The sequence below is a fragment of the Alligator sinensis genome, unplaced genomic scaffold (assembly GCF_000455745.1).
Source record: "Alligator sinensis unplaced genomic scaffold, ASM45574v1 scaffold487_1, whole genome shotgun sequence".
NCBI classification, from domain to species: Eukaryota; Metazoa; Chordata; order Crocodylia; family Alligatoridae; genus Alligator; species Alligator sinensis.
Window position 1 is genome coordinate 1,141,190 of NW_005842301.1, and position 12,911 is coordinate 1,154,100.

At 44.8% G+C, this 12,911-nt stretch overlaps 1 protein-coding gene across 2 annotated transcripts in view; it reads right to left on the reverse strand.

Annotated features, from left to right (window-relative positions):
• Positions 1-5,715: 5,715 nt before the first annotated feature.
• The window catches only part of WDR82 (WD repeat domain 82), a 65,613-nt gene continuing 58,417 nt past the window's right edge, over positions 5,716-12,911 (reverse strand). For both annotated transcript variants that reach the window (XM_006028268.3, XM_025209649.1), the window contains 3 exons: positions 12,449-12,518; positions 7,603-7,745; positions 5,716-6,782 (listed from right to left, as the gene is read on the reverse strand). In XM_006028268.3, coding sequence (XP_006028330.1) covers positions 6,753-6,782; positions 7,603-7,745; positions 12,449-12,518 — 243 coding nt within the window. In that variant the 3' untranslated portion in view covers positions 5,716-6,752. The remainder of the gene's footprint in view (positions 6,783-7,602; positions 7,746-12,448; positions 12,519-12,911) is intronic.

Genomic DNA, 12,911 nt, shown 5'->3' on the forward strand with positions numbered 1-12,911 from the left:
CACCAATGCGATGCTGTGGATGGCAAATCAAACCAAACTCTGGCATGCATCTACCAATGCGTCTCAAGCAAAACCAGGGAAGTCATCCTCCTGCTTTACATGGCCTTGGTGAGGCTGCAGCTGAAGTATTGCGTCCAGTTTTGGGCCCCCCACTTCAAGAGGAACATGGAAAAGCTTGAGAGAGTCCAGAGGAGAGCCACTCGCATGATGCAAGGCCTGGAGGGCAGGCCGTACAAGGAGAGGCTGAGGGATTTGGGACTTTTCACTCTGGAAATAAGAAGGTGCAGGGGTGACTTGGTAGCAGCCTACAATTACATAAGAGGGGTACACATCAGGACCTGGGAGAACAGCTGTTCACCAGAGCTCCCCAAGGGATAACAAAGTCTAACGGTCATAAACTCCAGGAAGGCCAATTTAGACTAGACATAAGAAAAAAGTTCTTTATGGTGCTAGTGTCCAGGGTCTGGAACATATACCACCTCTGTGGGGGGGAGTTATCACCTACTCTGGACTCTTTTCAAAAAAAGTCTGGATATTTTTCTTGCTGGAGTTGTTTGATCCCAGCTAACTTCCTACCTATGGCAGAGGCGCTGGACTCAATGATCTCACGAGGTCCCTTCCAGCCCCTAATGTCTATGAAACCTATGAAATCATAACAACCTTATGAAAAAGGTGGGAGCATGTCTGCAAAGGCAACTTTTAAAATAATGTCTTATAAAAAGTGTGGGCCCTGCCTAAGAAGCAAGATTTTTTGGCAATTATCGGACCACCTGTATAGCTGGGAAAGATGCTAGACAAGCTTTTTGGGCACAGCATGCCCTTCCTCAGGTCTGGGAGAGAAGCAGGAATAGCTTAAGCTACCATAAATACCAGATAAAACAATGGCTTCTGTTTAACTCCATGTATGAAAACAGCCACTTAAGGAAATGGCTGTAAAACTGTGAAGCAAAGAAAAGTTATCAGAAACATTTTCAAAATAAGAGGAAGTACAGCTGAATAATTAGCTTAGCTACATTTGAATTATTAGCAGGCATCCTGGTTTTCTGTTAAAAATGGCCAATTCTCCGAAAAAAAATTGCAAATACTGATTAAAAATACCAAAATCCACATTTTTCCACAATTAAACTGAAATGACACTATAATCTATATATCTAACTATACCTGTATCTATATATACAGGGTGTTTATAAAAGCCCTTGTGCAATTTTAAAGTTTAATGACTTAGGATATACAAATGACGGAAGCAAACCGTAAACAGCAACTGAACGCATAATTCATTACATTTTTTAGCATAGTGTAAGCTATGCATAGGGTAAGGATAACACATGCAATTCATGAAATCACTCAGCAGCAACTGGAAAATATTTTCTATGGAGTTGGAAAATCAGATTGAACAACGTATCATGAAAGATGGCAGTTACGTTGAAGTCTAGAATTTGAACTGTATTGTGTTAAAACTTAATGAATTATGCGTTCAGTTGGCGTTTACAGTTGGTTTCTATCATATGTACATCCAAAGTTATTAACCTTTAAAAGCTGCACAAGGACTTTAATAAACACCCTGTATATAATGAAACACCCTTGTAACAGGGAACCCTAACCCTGTTACTAAGAGACAGGGTGCCCCTTTAAGTCCAGAACGTGCCAGTCACGGCCAGCCGGTCAAGTAGGGGTAAGGCTCAAGCCCTGCCAGCTGGTCAGGTGACAGGAAGAGGAAGGCCAGGACCCTACAAATGGCAAGTGAAGAAGGCCAGAGGGGCAGCAGGGAGGTGGACTCCCAATGACTATGGTGCTGTGGCTGCAGTCTCTGTCGGAAGACTACACCATGCCCGGAGCCATTCTCACGATCATCTAAAGTAAGCAGGCATGTTGCCTCCCATGTTCAATGTTAACACCGGTGGTTTGGGTGAGGCTATTTGGGGAGGAGGAGGCCTCACTGGGGGCCCACTGCAGTGTGGGGACCCCAGTGCCAGAAAGGGCACAGTATTTGGGGGTGAGCAGACCCCAGTGCCACAGAGGGGCAGGAGCCCAAGTGAGGGTTTGTTGGGGTTTTTTTGAGAGCTAGAGCCTGGGAGTCAAACCCTGATTAGTGGGTTGTTTGGTTTTGTTTTGTTTTTGACTGACAGGCCTAGCTAGAAAGAGAGAGAGAAAAAAAGGGGTAGGCCCACAGTGGCCTAGACCCCAACATAAAGAGGAATTTACAAATACCATCTGCGAGGCTTGGGCTGCGGTGTAGGGGAGGAATGGAGCCACAGATAGCGCCCCCTGGCATCGGGGCAGGAAATGGGCAGCCTTCCACTTAATTACATCATTTAACTAATTACCAACAAGGCATGGCAGGAAAGAAGGTGGGCAGTTGGCCCATAACTGGGAAGTCGGCTCCGAGAAGGTCCCCCTGCTACAGCCCCCCCATTACAGAAAGTGTGTGGACAAATTGGAGAGAGTCCAGCGGAGGGGAACAAAAATGGTTTGGGGCTGGAGCACATGACTTAAGGAGAGACCGGGGAACTGGGCTTATTTAGTCTAGAGAACAGAAGACTGAGAGGGATTCTCAGTGGTGGCAGATAACAGAACAAGGAGCAACAGTCTCAAGTTGCAGCAAGGGAAGTTTAGGTTAGACATTAGGAAGAATTTTCTCACTAGGAGGGTAGTAAAACACTGGAACAGGTTACCCAGAGAGGTGGTGGAAGCTCCATCCTTGGAGCTTTAAGACCTGGCTAGACAAAACTTTGGCTGGGATGATTTAGTTGGGGCTGGTTCTGCTTTGAGCAGAGGGTTGGATTAGATGACCCCCTGAGGTCTCTTCCAACCCTAACTTTCTATGATATATAGGTATCAGTTGAATAATATCTTATTGATATATTTACAGTTTTAAGGCAATTTGGAAGCCTACCAGTGTCTCAATCACTATAATAAAATAAATTCTAAATACTTATACATTTTGGCATTTGATTTTGGGTTTTTTCATGGAAAAATCAGAGCTGCTCCTGCCCCCTTTGTTCACCAAGACGCAGGTCCAGCTGCAGCTGTCCCCCTCCCACTGTTTTCTGGTGCTAAGCAGCCCTGACATGCCAGTGCCCCCCACTGGTGCCCTTTACTTCCCACCCATAACACCCCCAGCTCTATCAGTGCCCCTCGCTCCCCTCCCCCCACATCCCCCCTCAGCCCTGTCAGAGGGGGCCCTCAGCTGCCAGGACTATGGGGTCAGGGACTTAAGTCTGCAGCCCCCTACCTCCCCTCAGCAACGCCTGAGCCCCAGGTGCTGTCTGTGGGAGGCAGAGACTACTGTGGCCCACGTGGAGCACGGAATCTGCATCCCCCTCCCCCCAGGGGTGGCATGGCTGGAGCAGAGCCCGCAGGGGAAGGCTGCAGGCAGCTGTGGCCTTGGCGCTCCCTGTCCTGCTGCCCATCCCCCAGGGGTCTCCACAGCTTGGTGGATGGGACCTAGTGCATCAGGGCAGAGCGGAGAGGCTTGGTGCCGTGTCCAGGAGTCCCACACTGTCATGGTGAGACATCCCCTGCTCAGATGGCAGCAGCGGGTAACAGCTCCATGCCACCACCCCGGCTTCTGCTGGGCAGGCATGGGGTGCCTTGCCATGGCGACAGCAGGACAGCAGGGCATGGAGGCTACGCCAGGTTCTGGTCAGAAGCCCACAGGAGGAGGGCAGCAGGGAGGGAAGCCCACAGCTGCCAGTTCACATCTGCCCCCCACCCCACGCACTGCACTCCAACTCTGCTATCCCTGGGGGATGGGGAGCTGGGTTATGTGCTCTGCTCAGGCCACAGGAGCTGCCACCTCCCATGGGTGGCAACCAGGGCTCAGGCACTTTGGGGGTGGGACAGGAGGCTGTGCCCCTGGTCTGCATGTGCCCCCATCCCACAAACAAATTAGGGGAGTACATGCCCTCCTGGGAGTGTACAGTGGCAGGGAGCCAGCTCCCTCACTGCCCCCTGCTCCATCTAGTTCCCCACCACGGCCATGCATTCCCATCCCAGCCTTGGACCCAAAACACCACACACGACCCCAGCTGGGCAGCACCCTCAGCCCTGCCCAACTCCCTCCTTCACTATGGGGGCCTCAATACCCCCCCCCCCCAAGTTATCTGCGAGGAGCTGCTCCCTACACTGCCTGGCTACCACATGCACGTGTGCACGCGCACATGCACATGGCACCCCATGCCTGATTGCCCTCCTCCCGCTCCCCCCAGCCCCTTGCAGGCTGGAACACTGCAGGTCTGCAAGGGGAAACCCGCTGTTTCCTGTGTTTTTTTCCTTTAAGGGACAAAATCTGCATTTTTCCCAAAATGAGAAAAAAATGTTTTTCCACAGTGAACAGAAAGCCTGGATCCTTGATTATTAGTTAACCTAATTACTCAACTGTACAATTGGTCCAGTAAAAGATATTATCAAAAAATCTTTACACATTTCCTGGGATATTGTGGCTACAACTCTCCAACCCTACCCAACACTCCCTGCCCAAAGAAAATCTGATCATGAAAAAGATACAGACCATTACAGAATCCTGAAAGACCTTTTGTGGCTAACACCAAGTTAAAATCTTGATTCTTTCTTATTGCTTTAAACAACCAACTACCCCTGCAAGATACAGCAGTTCGCAGAATCATCAACAACACTGCTGTAGCCTACACAGCTTCAAATGAAACATTAAGGAACTTAATAAATGGTTGCAGAAGCCCAGTCATATATGAGGTGTATCCTTGGCATTTTAAAGTAAAAGGAGAGTGGTATGTCAGGAGAGATGCTGTTGTTATCTGTATAAAGGAATCTTCAACTTGCAAGTCCTGCAGAACAAGCGTTTGGCAAGATAAAAGTCCATCAGCCCAATTTGAGTAACAGCCTAATTCAAACACAGAATTCAACATGAAGATGGCTTTAAAATGTGTACAGTACAATTAGCAGAGGGGCAAACCACAAAGGCTAAGTAACATTTTTAGTCATAGCATAGATTCACACACGTAATTTTTAGACTCTCATGCACAGCAGTAGTTTTGACGATGCACAGAGTGCCTGTCACAGATAAAGCAGTAGCTCAACATGCACAAATACTTCAAAGGGATGGGAAATGATGAGAAACTTGTGCTACAGCTCTATTCCTTGCCTAAAGATGTGTGTTATTCTAACAGTTGTAACAAAAGCAAGAGTAGAGTAGATGTGCAAGCCATATATATAAGCTTTCCAAGAGGACACACACTGATTTATATTTAAATCCCACAGTGGATATTACAACTTTACCACACCATAGAATATTGCTAAAGGAGTAATACATAAACAGGATTGTTTTCAAGCCTGAGACAGCACTGAAAACAACAGGCAGAATGTGCCTACTCTCTGTTCAGAGTGCCACCTTACCAATTTCTTTCATTCTGGGGGGAGTTTTCCAAGTCAATGTTCCTCTAAGTCTCAAAAGCATTTGGTAAGACCAGAGTCCATTGTGGAGCTCCATGTAAACAGTGTTTTTTGCCACGTGCTACTAAAATATGCACCTAACCAATTTTACAATACAATGTTTTAGAAAAAAAGATAAATGGAACAATGACAGCAGTTGGTTTCTTTACTTTGTGTATTGCCCAAAAGGAAGAACCACAGACACGCACCCCGTCTCATACAGGGACATTCTTGGAACAACACCGCTATGACTTACATAAGAGCTACTGTGTCTCTTACAACTGCTGAAAACACATACAGTCTGAAATGCTTGATAGAATAAACACTTCTGTGGAAAGTTTATTAATAAAAGGGATGCAGGGCTGGGTCCTTGTTTGGGGGAGAATTTAATGGAGTTTATTTACAGAACTGGAGGAGAAAACTGCAAAGGTTCAACAAGAAAGGTTAAAGAGCCTGGACTCAATCCACAACACCGGCCCACATCATACTCTAATATCTAAAAGTAAAAAAATATGACCCCCCCCCCCCCCCAATATTTACAAATAAGATCAACCAGCATGATACAGAAAGATGATGCAAGAGAAAACTACTGTTTCATCATCTTCCTGGTGACAGCTTTCTTTATTGCTTGGGACACTCTTCAATACTCTGAGAGCCCTGGATTATGAACAAGGCAGAAAGGAAGCTTCAGGCTCTCTCTGCCAGTGGGCAAAACCTTTATGGTTTGCCAGACACTAGAGCACCATAACATGGTGATGGGTGCAGTGATGCATTCACGCAGACATGCACTTCTACTGGACAAGTGTTTGATAACAAAAAGCACTCTGCATTAACGTTTGAGTTTAAAAAACTGTGAGTCTGTTTGCATTTGGCACAAAAGTTTTGGGCGATACTGTAGAGATTTCACATATTATAAAACATGCAGTGCAAGATGGTAATGGACGTCCCACCCCAGAACATCAATAACCTTGTGTGTTTACAGGAAGAAAAGAGAACACACTATTATGCCTTAAAGACTGCAGCAAACCTTTCACAAATTAGATTCCATGGTTCCACTCTCACTTTCTCAAAAGTAACACTGTGTCAGTTACAGGTTCAACTTAAACCTGCTGAGCAATAGTTGGAAAGCAGGAACATAAGGTGTTTCACACAGCTTCTGAATATGGTATAATCAGACTGCAGAAGGTCAAAATGGAGGGGGTCCTTGTGAAGCAATGCAGCAATTGAAAAGTTTCAAGACAAACACGAAAGGTCCAGGAGAACAAGGCAATTCCAATACTATCTCTTCAAGAATATGCTGCAATTTACAGTATGAAAATCACACAATGGCGGTTCTCATTTCAGAATTAGTCATCTATGGTTGGCAACCAAAATGCCTGAAAAAAAGAGAAGACATGCAAACATGAAGGAAGAATTCCTTACGCAGCTGAAATCTGGAATTTATCCCACCTACTTCAGGGAGCACTGACTGTTAAAAATGACCAAGGAGGCTGGTAAGGACAGCTAGCAATAGAGTATGAGAATCCTTGCCTGGACTGGCTTTGTTTGGGATGTGCAACACTAGCTTTGCCTACTCGCTCCTATTTTAATACAGTAAAAAGCAGCTGGTTGAGCCTACTTATATCACTATCTTCACTTCTCTACATTTTCCAGTAAGGTTTTAACAGTGGCCTTGAACAGGACTGTAAATCTTCTAGTGTTTGTACTGGAGTTTCACATCAGTCATATGAGACCAGACTAAAAGAGCACAGTTGCCTGCATGCATGCATATTAACTCCTCCTTCTCAGTGGATCAGTACATATTCTATTCCCTTCCGTCCCCGGCATCTCTCTTACAAGCAATCTGCCAAATTGTACGAGCCTTAGGAAGGGCAATACAGAGGTTTATCCAGCTCTTCCTCAGCCTAAGGAAGCATCTAAGCAAAGGATGAGTCCCTAGGAAGAAATCCAGTCGTCCCCTCATTTTTTCCCTTTCCTCCTCCACCATTACCTCTGGACCAGGGACTGTGAAAAGGGAAGTATTTGCCGAGTTTACCAGCTCTCTGCCTTCTGTATATTTCCCAACAATGGACCTGTGATTGATTTTTAAGCCCTTTGAACTGAACTCTTCAAAGAGAATAGAATGGGAAAGAGAAACTACCCTAATACTGATCATGGCGCACTGATTTATGGGGAAAAAAGCATGCATTTTCTTACCATATTGGAACATGCACTGGCAAAGGTCATGAATTTAGGATTGAATTGCAGACAGGTTATAGGACCTGTGTGTTTACCATCCAATACAGCCACCTTCATCCCACTCTCCCCATTCCAGACATGGATCTTTCCATCCTCAGAACCTACAGGTTGAAGATGACAAACACATATATGAAATACCAACTAGGAACAGAACAGATCAGTACTAGACTGCAATTTAGACATCTAAGAGGACCTACACAAGAAGCATTCAAACTGTTAGATTTTTTTAAAACACTATGGTCATTCTATTGAGGCACTGCATATTAATGAGGTTCAGACTCAAAAGTCTGAAATGAGAATTTGTTGCCTCTTCATGTAGGGACAAACTATCAGTAGAGAGTATATCCATTCAGTTAGAATAATCCTACATATACTTAAATCTCACATGAACTAAATTAAAAAGCCCTCTCAACCAGGAGAGGATAGTTCATGTTAAGTAGGCCAAATAAGGAAATTGCGTTTGTAACGCACACTGATGGCTCACACACCAAGATCAGAGAATAAAAACCATTTTAGAAGTGCAACTTAGTAACAGAAAAAAAAAAAAAAAATCAAATGGCATCTGAAGAACTAGCTCATTATAATTTGGGAGTCTGAAGGCAATGCTGGCCTGGTTTTCAGCAGACTGCACATTTAACTATGCATCTCCTTTGTAGACAAGATACTGTATTTGTCTGCTTGACAGACCATGGTACTCTTGTAAGTTTTTCTTAATTATACTTTTATGACAAGGCGGTTCAACTGACAGCCTGTGGGTCACATACAGCCTGCAAAGGATTAAGTTGCGGTGCAGACCCTGGACACCGACTCATACACCCCTCCATTGCTTTTGTTATGACAGCAGATGGAGTCTCCAGGCTGTACTTCCCTCCTCTGACTTTCACTGTGGGGCCTGGAGAGGTAAGGATGCTTAGTGTAACAGTGGGGTGGGGTGAGCACCTAGGCAGGTGTGCAGTGCAGCTGGGGGAGGGAGGAGGGGCCACAGAGATGCTGTACCAGCAGTGTGGGGGGGGACAGGGGACAGGACTGGGCAGTAATGGCAGGGGGGAAGGGTGCATTTTTGCAGCCCATGGCTTAGACTGGCGAGTCCCACAAGCACCTGGTGCAGCCGGGGGGGGGGGGGGGGGGGGCGGATAGCATGCAGGTGCATGATGCAGCAGTGTTGGGGAGAGAGAGGGAGCACAGGAGCACAGTGCAGTAGTGGGGGTGGGGTTGCATTGGCATGGTGTGTGGCCATGGGGCCCAAAGCTCATGACAGCCACTGCTGGTGCTGCCCACAGGGCATTCAGCCACAACCTCTCAGAAGTTGAACAGCCCTGCTGTTATAAAATATTTTTATGATAGTAGAGGATGCCTCAGTTTCCCTTAGTTGACTGTATGCCATTATATACCAAGGAAGAATAAGTTAATTTTGACCTGGATAAGACCTAGAAGAAAAGGTAGGTTTCTGCAAGCAACTGTCTCGGTTACTACAGAATAAGCCATTAAGGATATAGGGGACCAGTAAAGGCTTAACAAAACACCACTGAATTCAGACTTCACAACCTGAATATCCCCTGCTGTCCCAGGGAAGCCATCAAAGCACCACACGCACATTCCCTTTAGAACTCGCTGACAGACTCCCAGGGTGTGAACAGACACAACAACTGACTCATTCTAAAAATGTCACTGATTGGGAACTGGTTCAAAACTGTTCCTGGACAAAGGTGTCCAAACATACAATGCCAAGGGTTCCAAGGACTGTCACCTTTTAGGGACTGCACTGCTGCTGAAATGCCACCGGGGAGTGGTAGAGTACCCAGACCATTATGCTTTCCAGGGGTCAGTGCCCAGTTTCTGCTAGAAGGGAAGGAAGACCCGAATTGGCTGGACACCAAGAAAGAGGAAGACCTCATTGCCCACAATTGCAATTTTCTGCTCCCCCTTCTCAAAAACACTGGATTAAAAAAGACTGAGTTTAATAAGAACACTGTTACACTTTACCAAAAATTGTTGTGGTTACCTGGGGGTGCACAGATGTGCATCTGTGAGAAGGAAACAGCCTGGACCCCATCCCTACTCTGGAGTCCCAGGCTCTTTTGGGGCAGGATTGTGGTGGAGGGTGAAAAGTTTCAGGTGCTGAGGGGGTGCCTGGAAGGACTGCCAAGACACTAGGCACGGAATGTTTGGTGTCCCCACCTAACATGGAACGGATTCACAGACGATCGGCTCAAAACAGCACTTTATTTTTCCAGTATGCTTTTGAAACATCCCAGGAAGTTTAAACCACTCTTACATGGTGCACACATCTAAATTCTTGGGGTTTAAAGTGTTTCTAGAATGTGTTACATCTGTTTAAGTGTTACATCTGTCCACACCCCCAGATGCACATGGGAAGGCACAAGAGTCAGGACTGAAAATCTCAAGCAAAGACAGCATAGCCTGGCTGACTTAAACTTGCTTAAGGTTTTGGTCTCCTGCTGGGGCAGGGAATTTCAAGGCAGGGTCCACCACCAGGCTGGAGTATGAAGCCCTACTGGGGATGCGTTTCAGTGGCAGCAAGGGAAGCAACAAGTACATTAATTCCTGTGGCTCCCTGAGCTGACACTGTGGCTCAAGACTCTACAGCAGTTAACACTGCCACCACTCCTCTTGCTACTAAAGGTGCATCCAGATCTGACCAGATGGGGGAGCAAAGAATTTTGACATCTCTGGTCTAGAAATTCCAACAGACTCTCTGCAGGCTATATTGCAGTTTACCATTAAATGTTGTCTTGTTTAAGCAACAAAAGGGTGTTTTAGCAGCATCTTTTACAGGACCAACTGTATAGTTCTGAGAGATGCTAGACAAGCTTTTGGGCACAAAGTGCCCATCCTCAGGTCTAGCCATATTGCAGCATTGTTTAACTAAGACTGTCTACTTTGTTGCATATGACTTCAAAACCACAAAAAATAAAGTCTCTCTAAAAGTTGAGCCAGTGGCAGCTTACTGCGACAGGAGAGGGGGTGGAGAAGGACACAGCTTGAAGATAGGCAGGGGATAATAGAGTACAATGGTAAGATCTCAGTCTGAGGAACTGGAAACTCCCCCTCTAGAACCTAGAACTAGGACTACCTGAAAATGTATTCAAGAAAGACTAATGCCCAAGCAAGAGCCCCTCTGAAAATATGTAACAGGCTACGCATTTCCAATTTACTCACTGAGCAAGATAAGCCTCTCACTAATTATGTACAGAATGAAAACAAAAATGTATATATGTACATCTGTATATAGTTTACTAAATTATCTGGTACCAGAAATGCCATTTAGGAATTGAAAAATAAGTTACAGTAAATGCAAGTGGTAAAGCTTGTTAAAAAAATTCAGTTCTTCATATCATTAGCATATTTTTACAGTGCAAGTCCACTTGAGACCCTTAATCCCGACTCTTATGCCCTCCCATGTGCATCTGGGGGTGTGGACAGATGTAACACATTCTCGAAACCTTTTAAACCCCAAGAATTGAACTTTATTAAATTGACTTATCTAAATTTAGCCACCTTTAAATAAAATTCTGGTCTTTTAAATAGTTCTTACAAAATAAGGGGCTGTTCCAGTTCTGTGTTATCTGTATAGGCCTTTGCAATGAAGAAGAAACTGGAATTCACATTACCTCACAATGTAAAACAGAAAAACATTCATTTTTGGAAAACGTTTCAAAACAGAACGATCGTCATCGGGACAAAACTGAATGAAAAAACAAATCTGCCCAACGGGAAGAGAATTAAGTAGGCTATTAACGTAATTAGAAAAATAGATGGGGAAGTCCGCAGAGTTGTATATCCTCTAGAGAAGTGGTTTTCAATATCCACAAACAATGCCTAAGGAGTCCACGAAAGATAACTATGATCAATAAAAAGTATGTGAATATCCACACCTACAATTCAAAGGAGGTCTGCACCCCCATTCAAAAATTTTTAGGGGTCCACAAATGAAAAAAGGTTGAAAACCATGGCTCTAGTCTAGAGGATAATATGAGGGCCTGCTAGGTCAGTTTAGATGTCTTATTTTTCTTTTAGAGTGCAAAACTGCCATAAGAAAGTCTGTCAGGAGAGATGGACATTGCACTTTGCATTTAACACCTTTATTTCAGGAAAACCAAGGGTTTGGGTTACTGACTGCCAGCTCATTTAATATTGGTATACTGGACCTAGGCAGATTAGAACCACACCTAAAAGAAAATTTAAAAGAAGATATTAGGGGCTGCTGACAATATGAAAAGCAGTCAAGGAGTTAACTGGTCAGGTAGAATAGTATAATGTAATAATGTCACGTGTGAAATATACAAATAACCCAGAAGTACCTCCTCCACATGCCTACCAGTAATTAAACAGCTTCGTGTAGTATAAAGAGGATCTTTAGAAAGAATGTGAACACAGAAAGGATGAAGTCACTTTGCCTACTAGGTTATATTTCAATGGGAGAAGTTATATTTCTTGAAGAATTTTGGGGGTAAGGAAGGAATTCACTGTATTGCCTATTAAATGCTTTGTTTGACCAAGTCTATTAAAAATGGTTGCCAACATCTCAGCTATAGAAAGAATGAGACACAAACATTTGACATCTCAGAAGCAGGCTGAGACCTATCAAAATAAGTTTTACAATAAATTATATTGACATGGCAGAATTTTGAGCACCTTAGAACTCCCAACAAAGTGAAAACATTTTATCAGCCCTAAATAACCTGCCATTAAACAATTTGGAGAAGATTTCAATCCCCAGTTTCAAGGCACTGAAATTACTTTGTAATAAAAATGACAGGTCAATGGCATAAGAATCTCTTACCAATCATGATGAACTGGGAGTCTGGTGTAAATGATGCCTCCAATGTGACAGCCTTACTGTTGTTATACCCCTACAATACAAATTAGTTAAATGCCTGTAAATCTGTAGTAAAAGACCTGTGAAACCTTTCCTCCAACTGAGGAACAGCCCCTTCCCCCCCCTGATGGTAGGGCAGAGTGCAGGGAAACAGGCTGTCTGTGAGCACCTGGCAGCTGCTGAAAAGCAGTAGCCACAGCCTCTCCCCTTTCCCCGCTGCCCTGTGAGGGTGGCACCATCGCTGGGAATTCACAGCGCCCCTTAAACAGTTCCAAGGAGCCTCAGGATTGTTAAAAGGGACAGAAGGAATTTGTACTGTTACTTGAGCACCCCTGAGAATCTCCAGGGCTGATCAAAGAATAGCAGGAAGCCAAACCACCCTTTGAATAGCATCAGATTTCCCCAGTACTGTTTAGAGGTCAGCAGG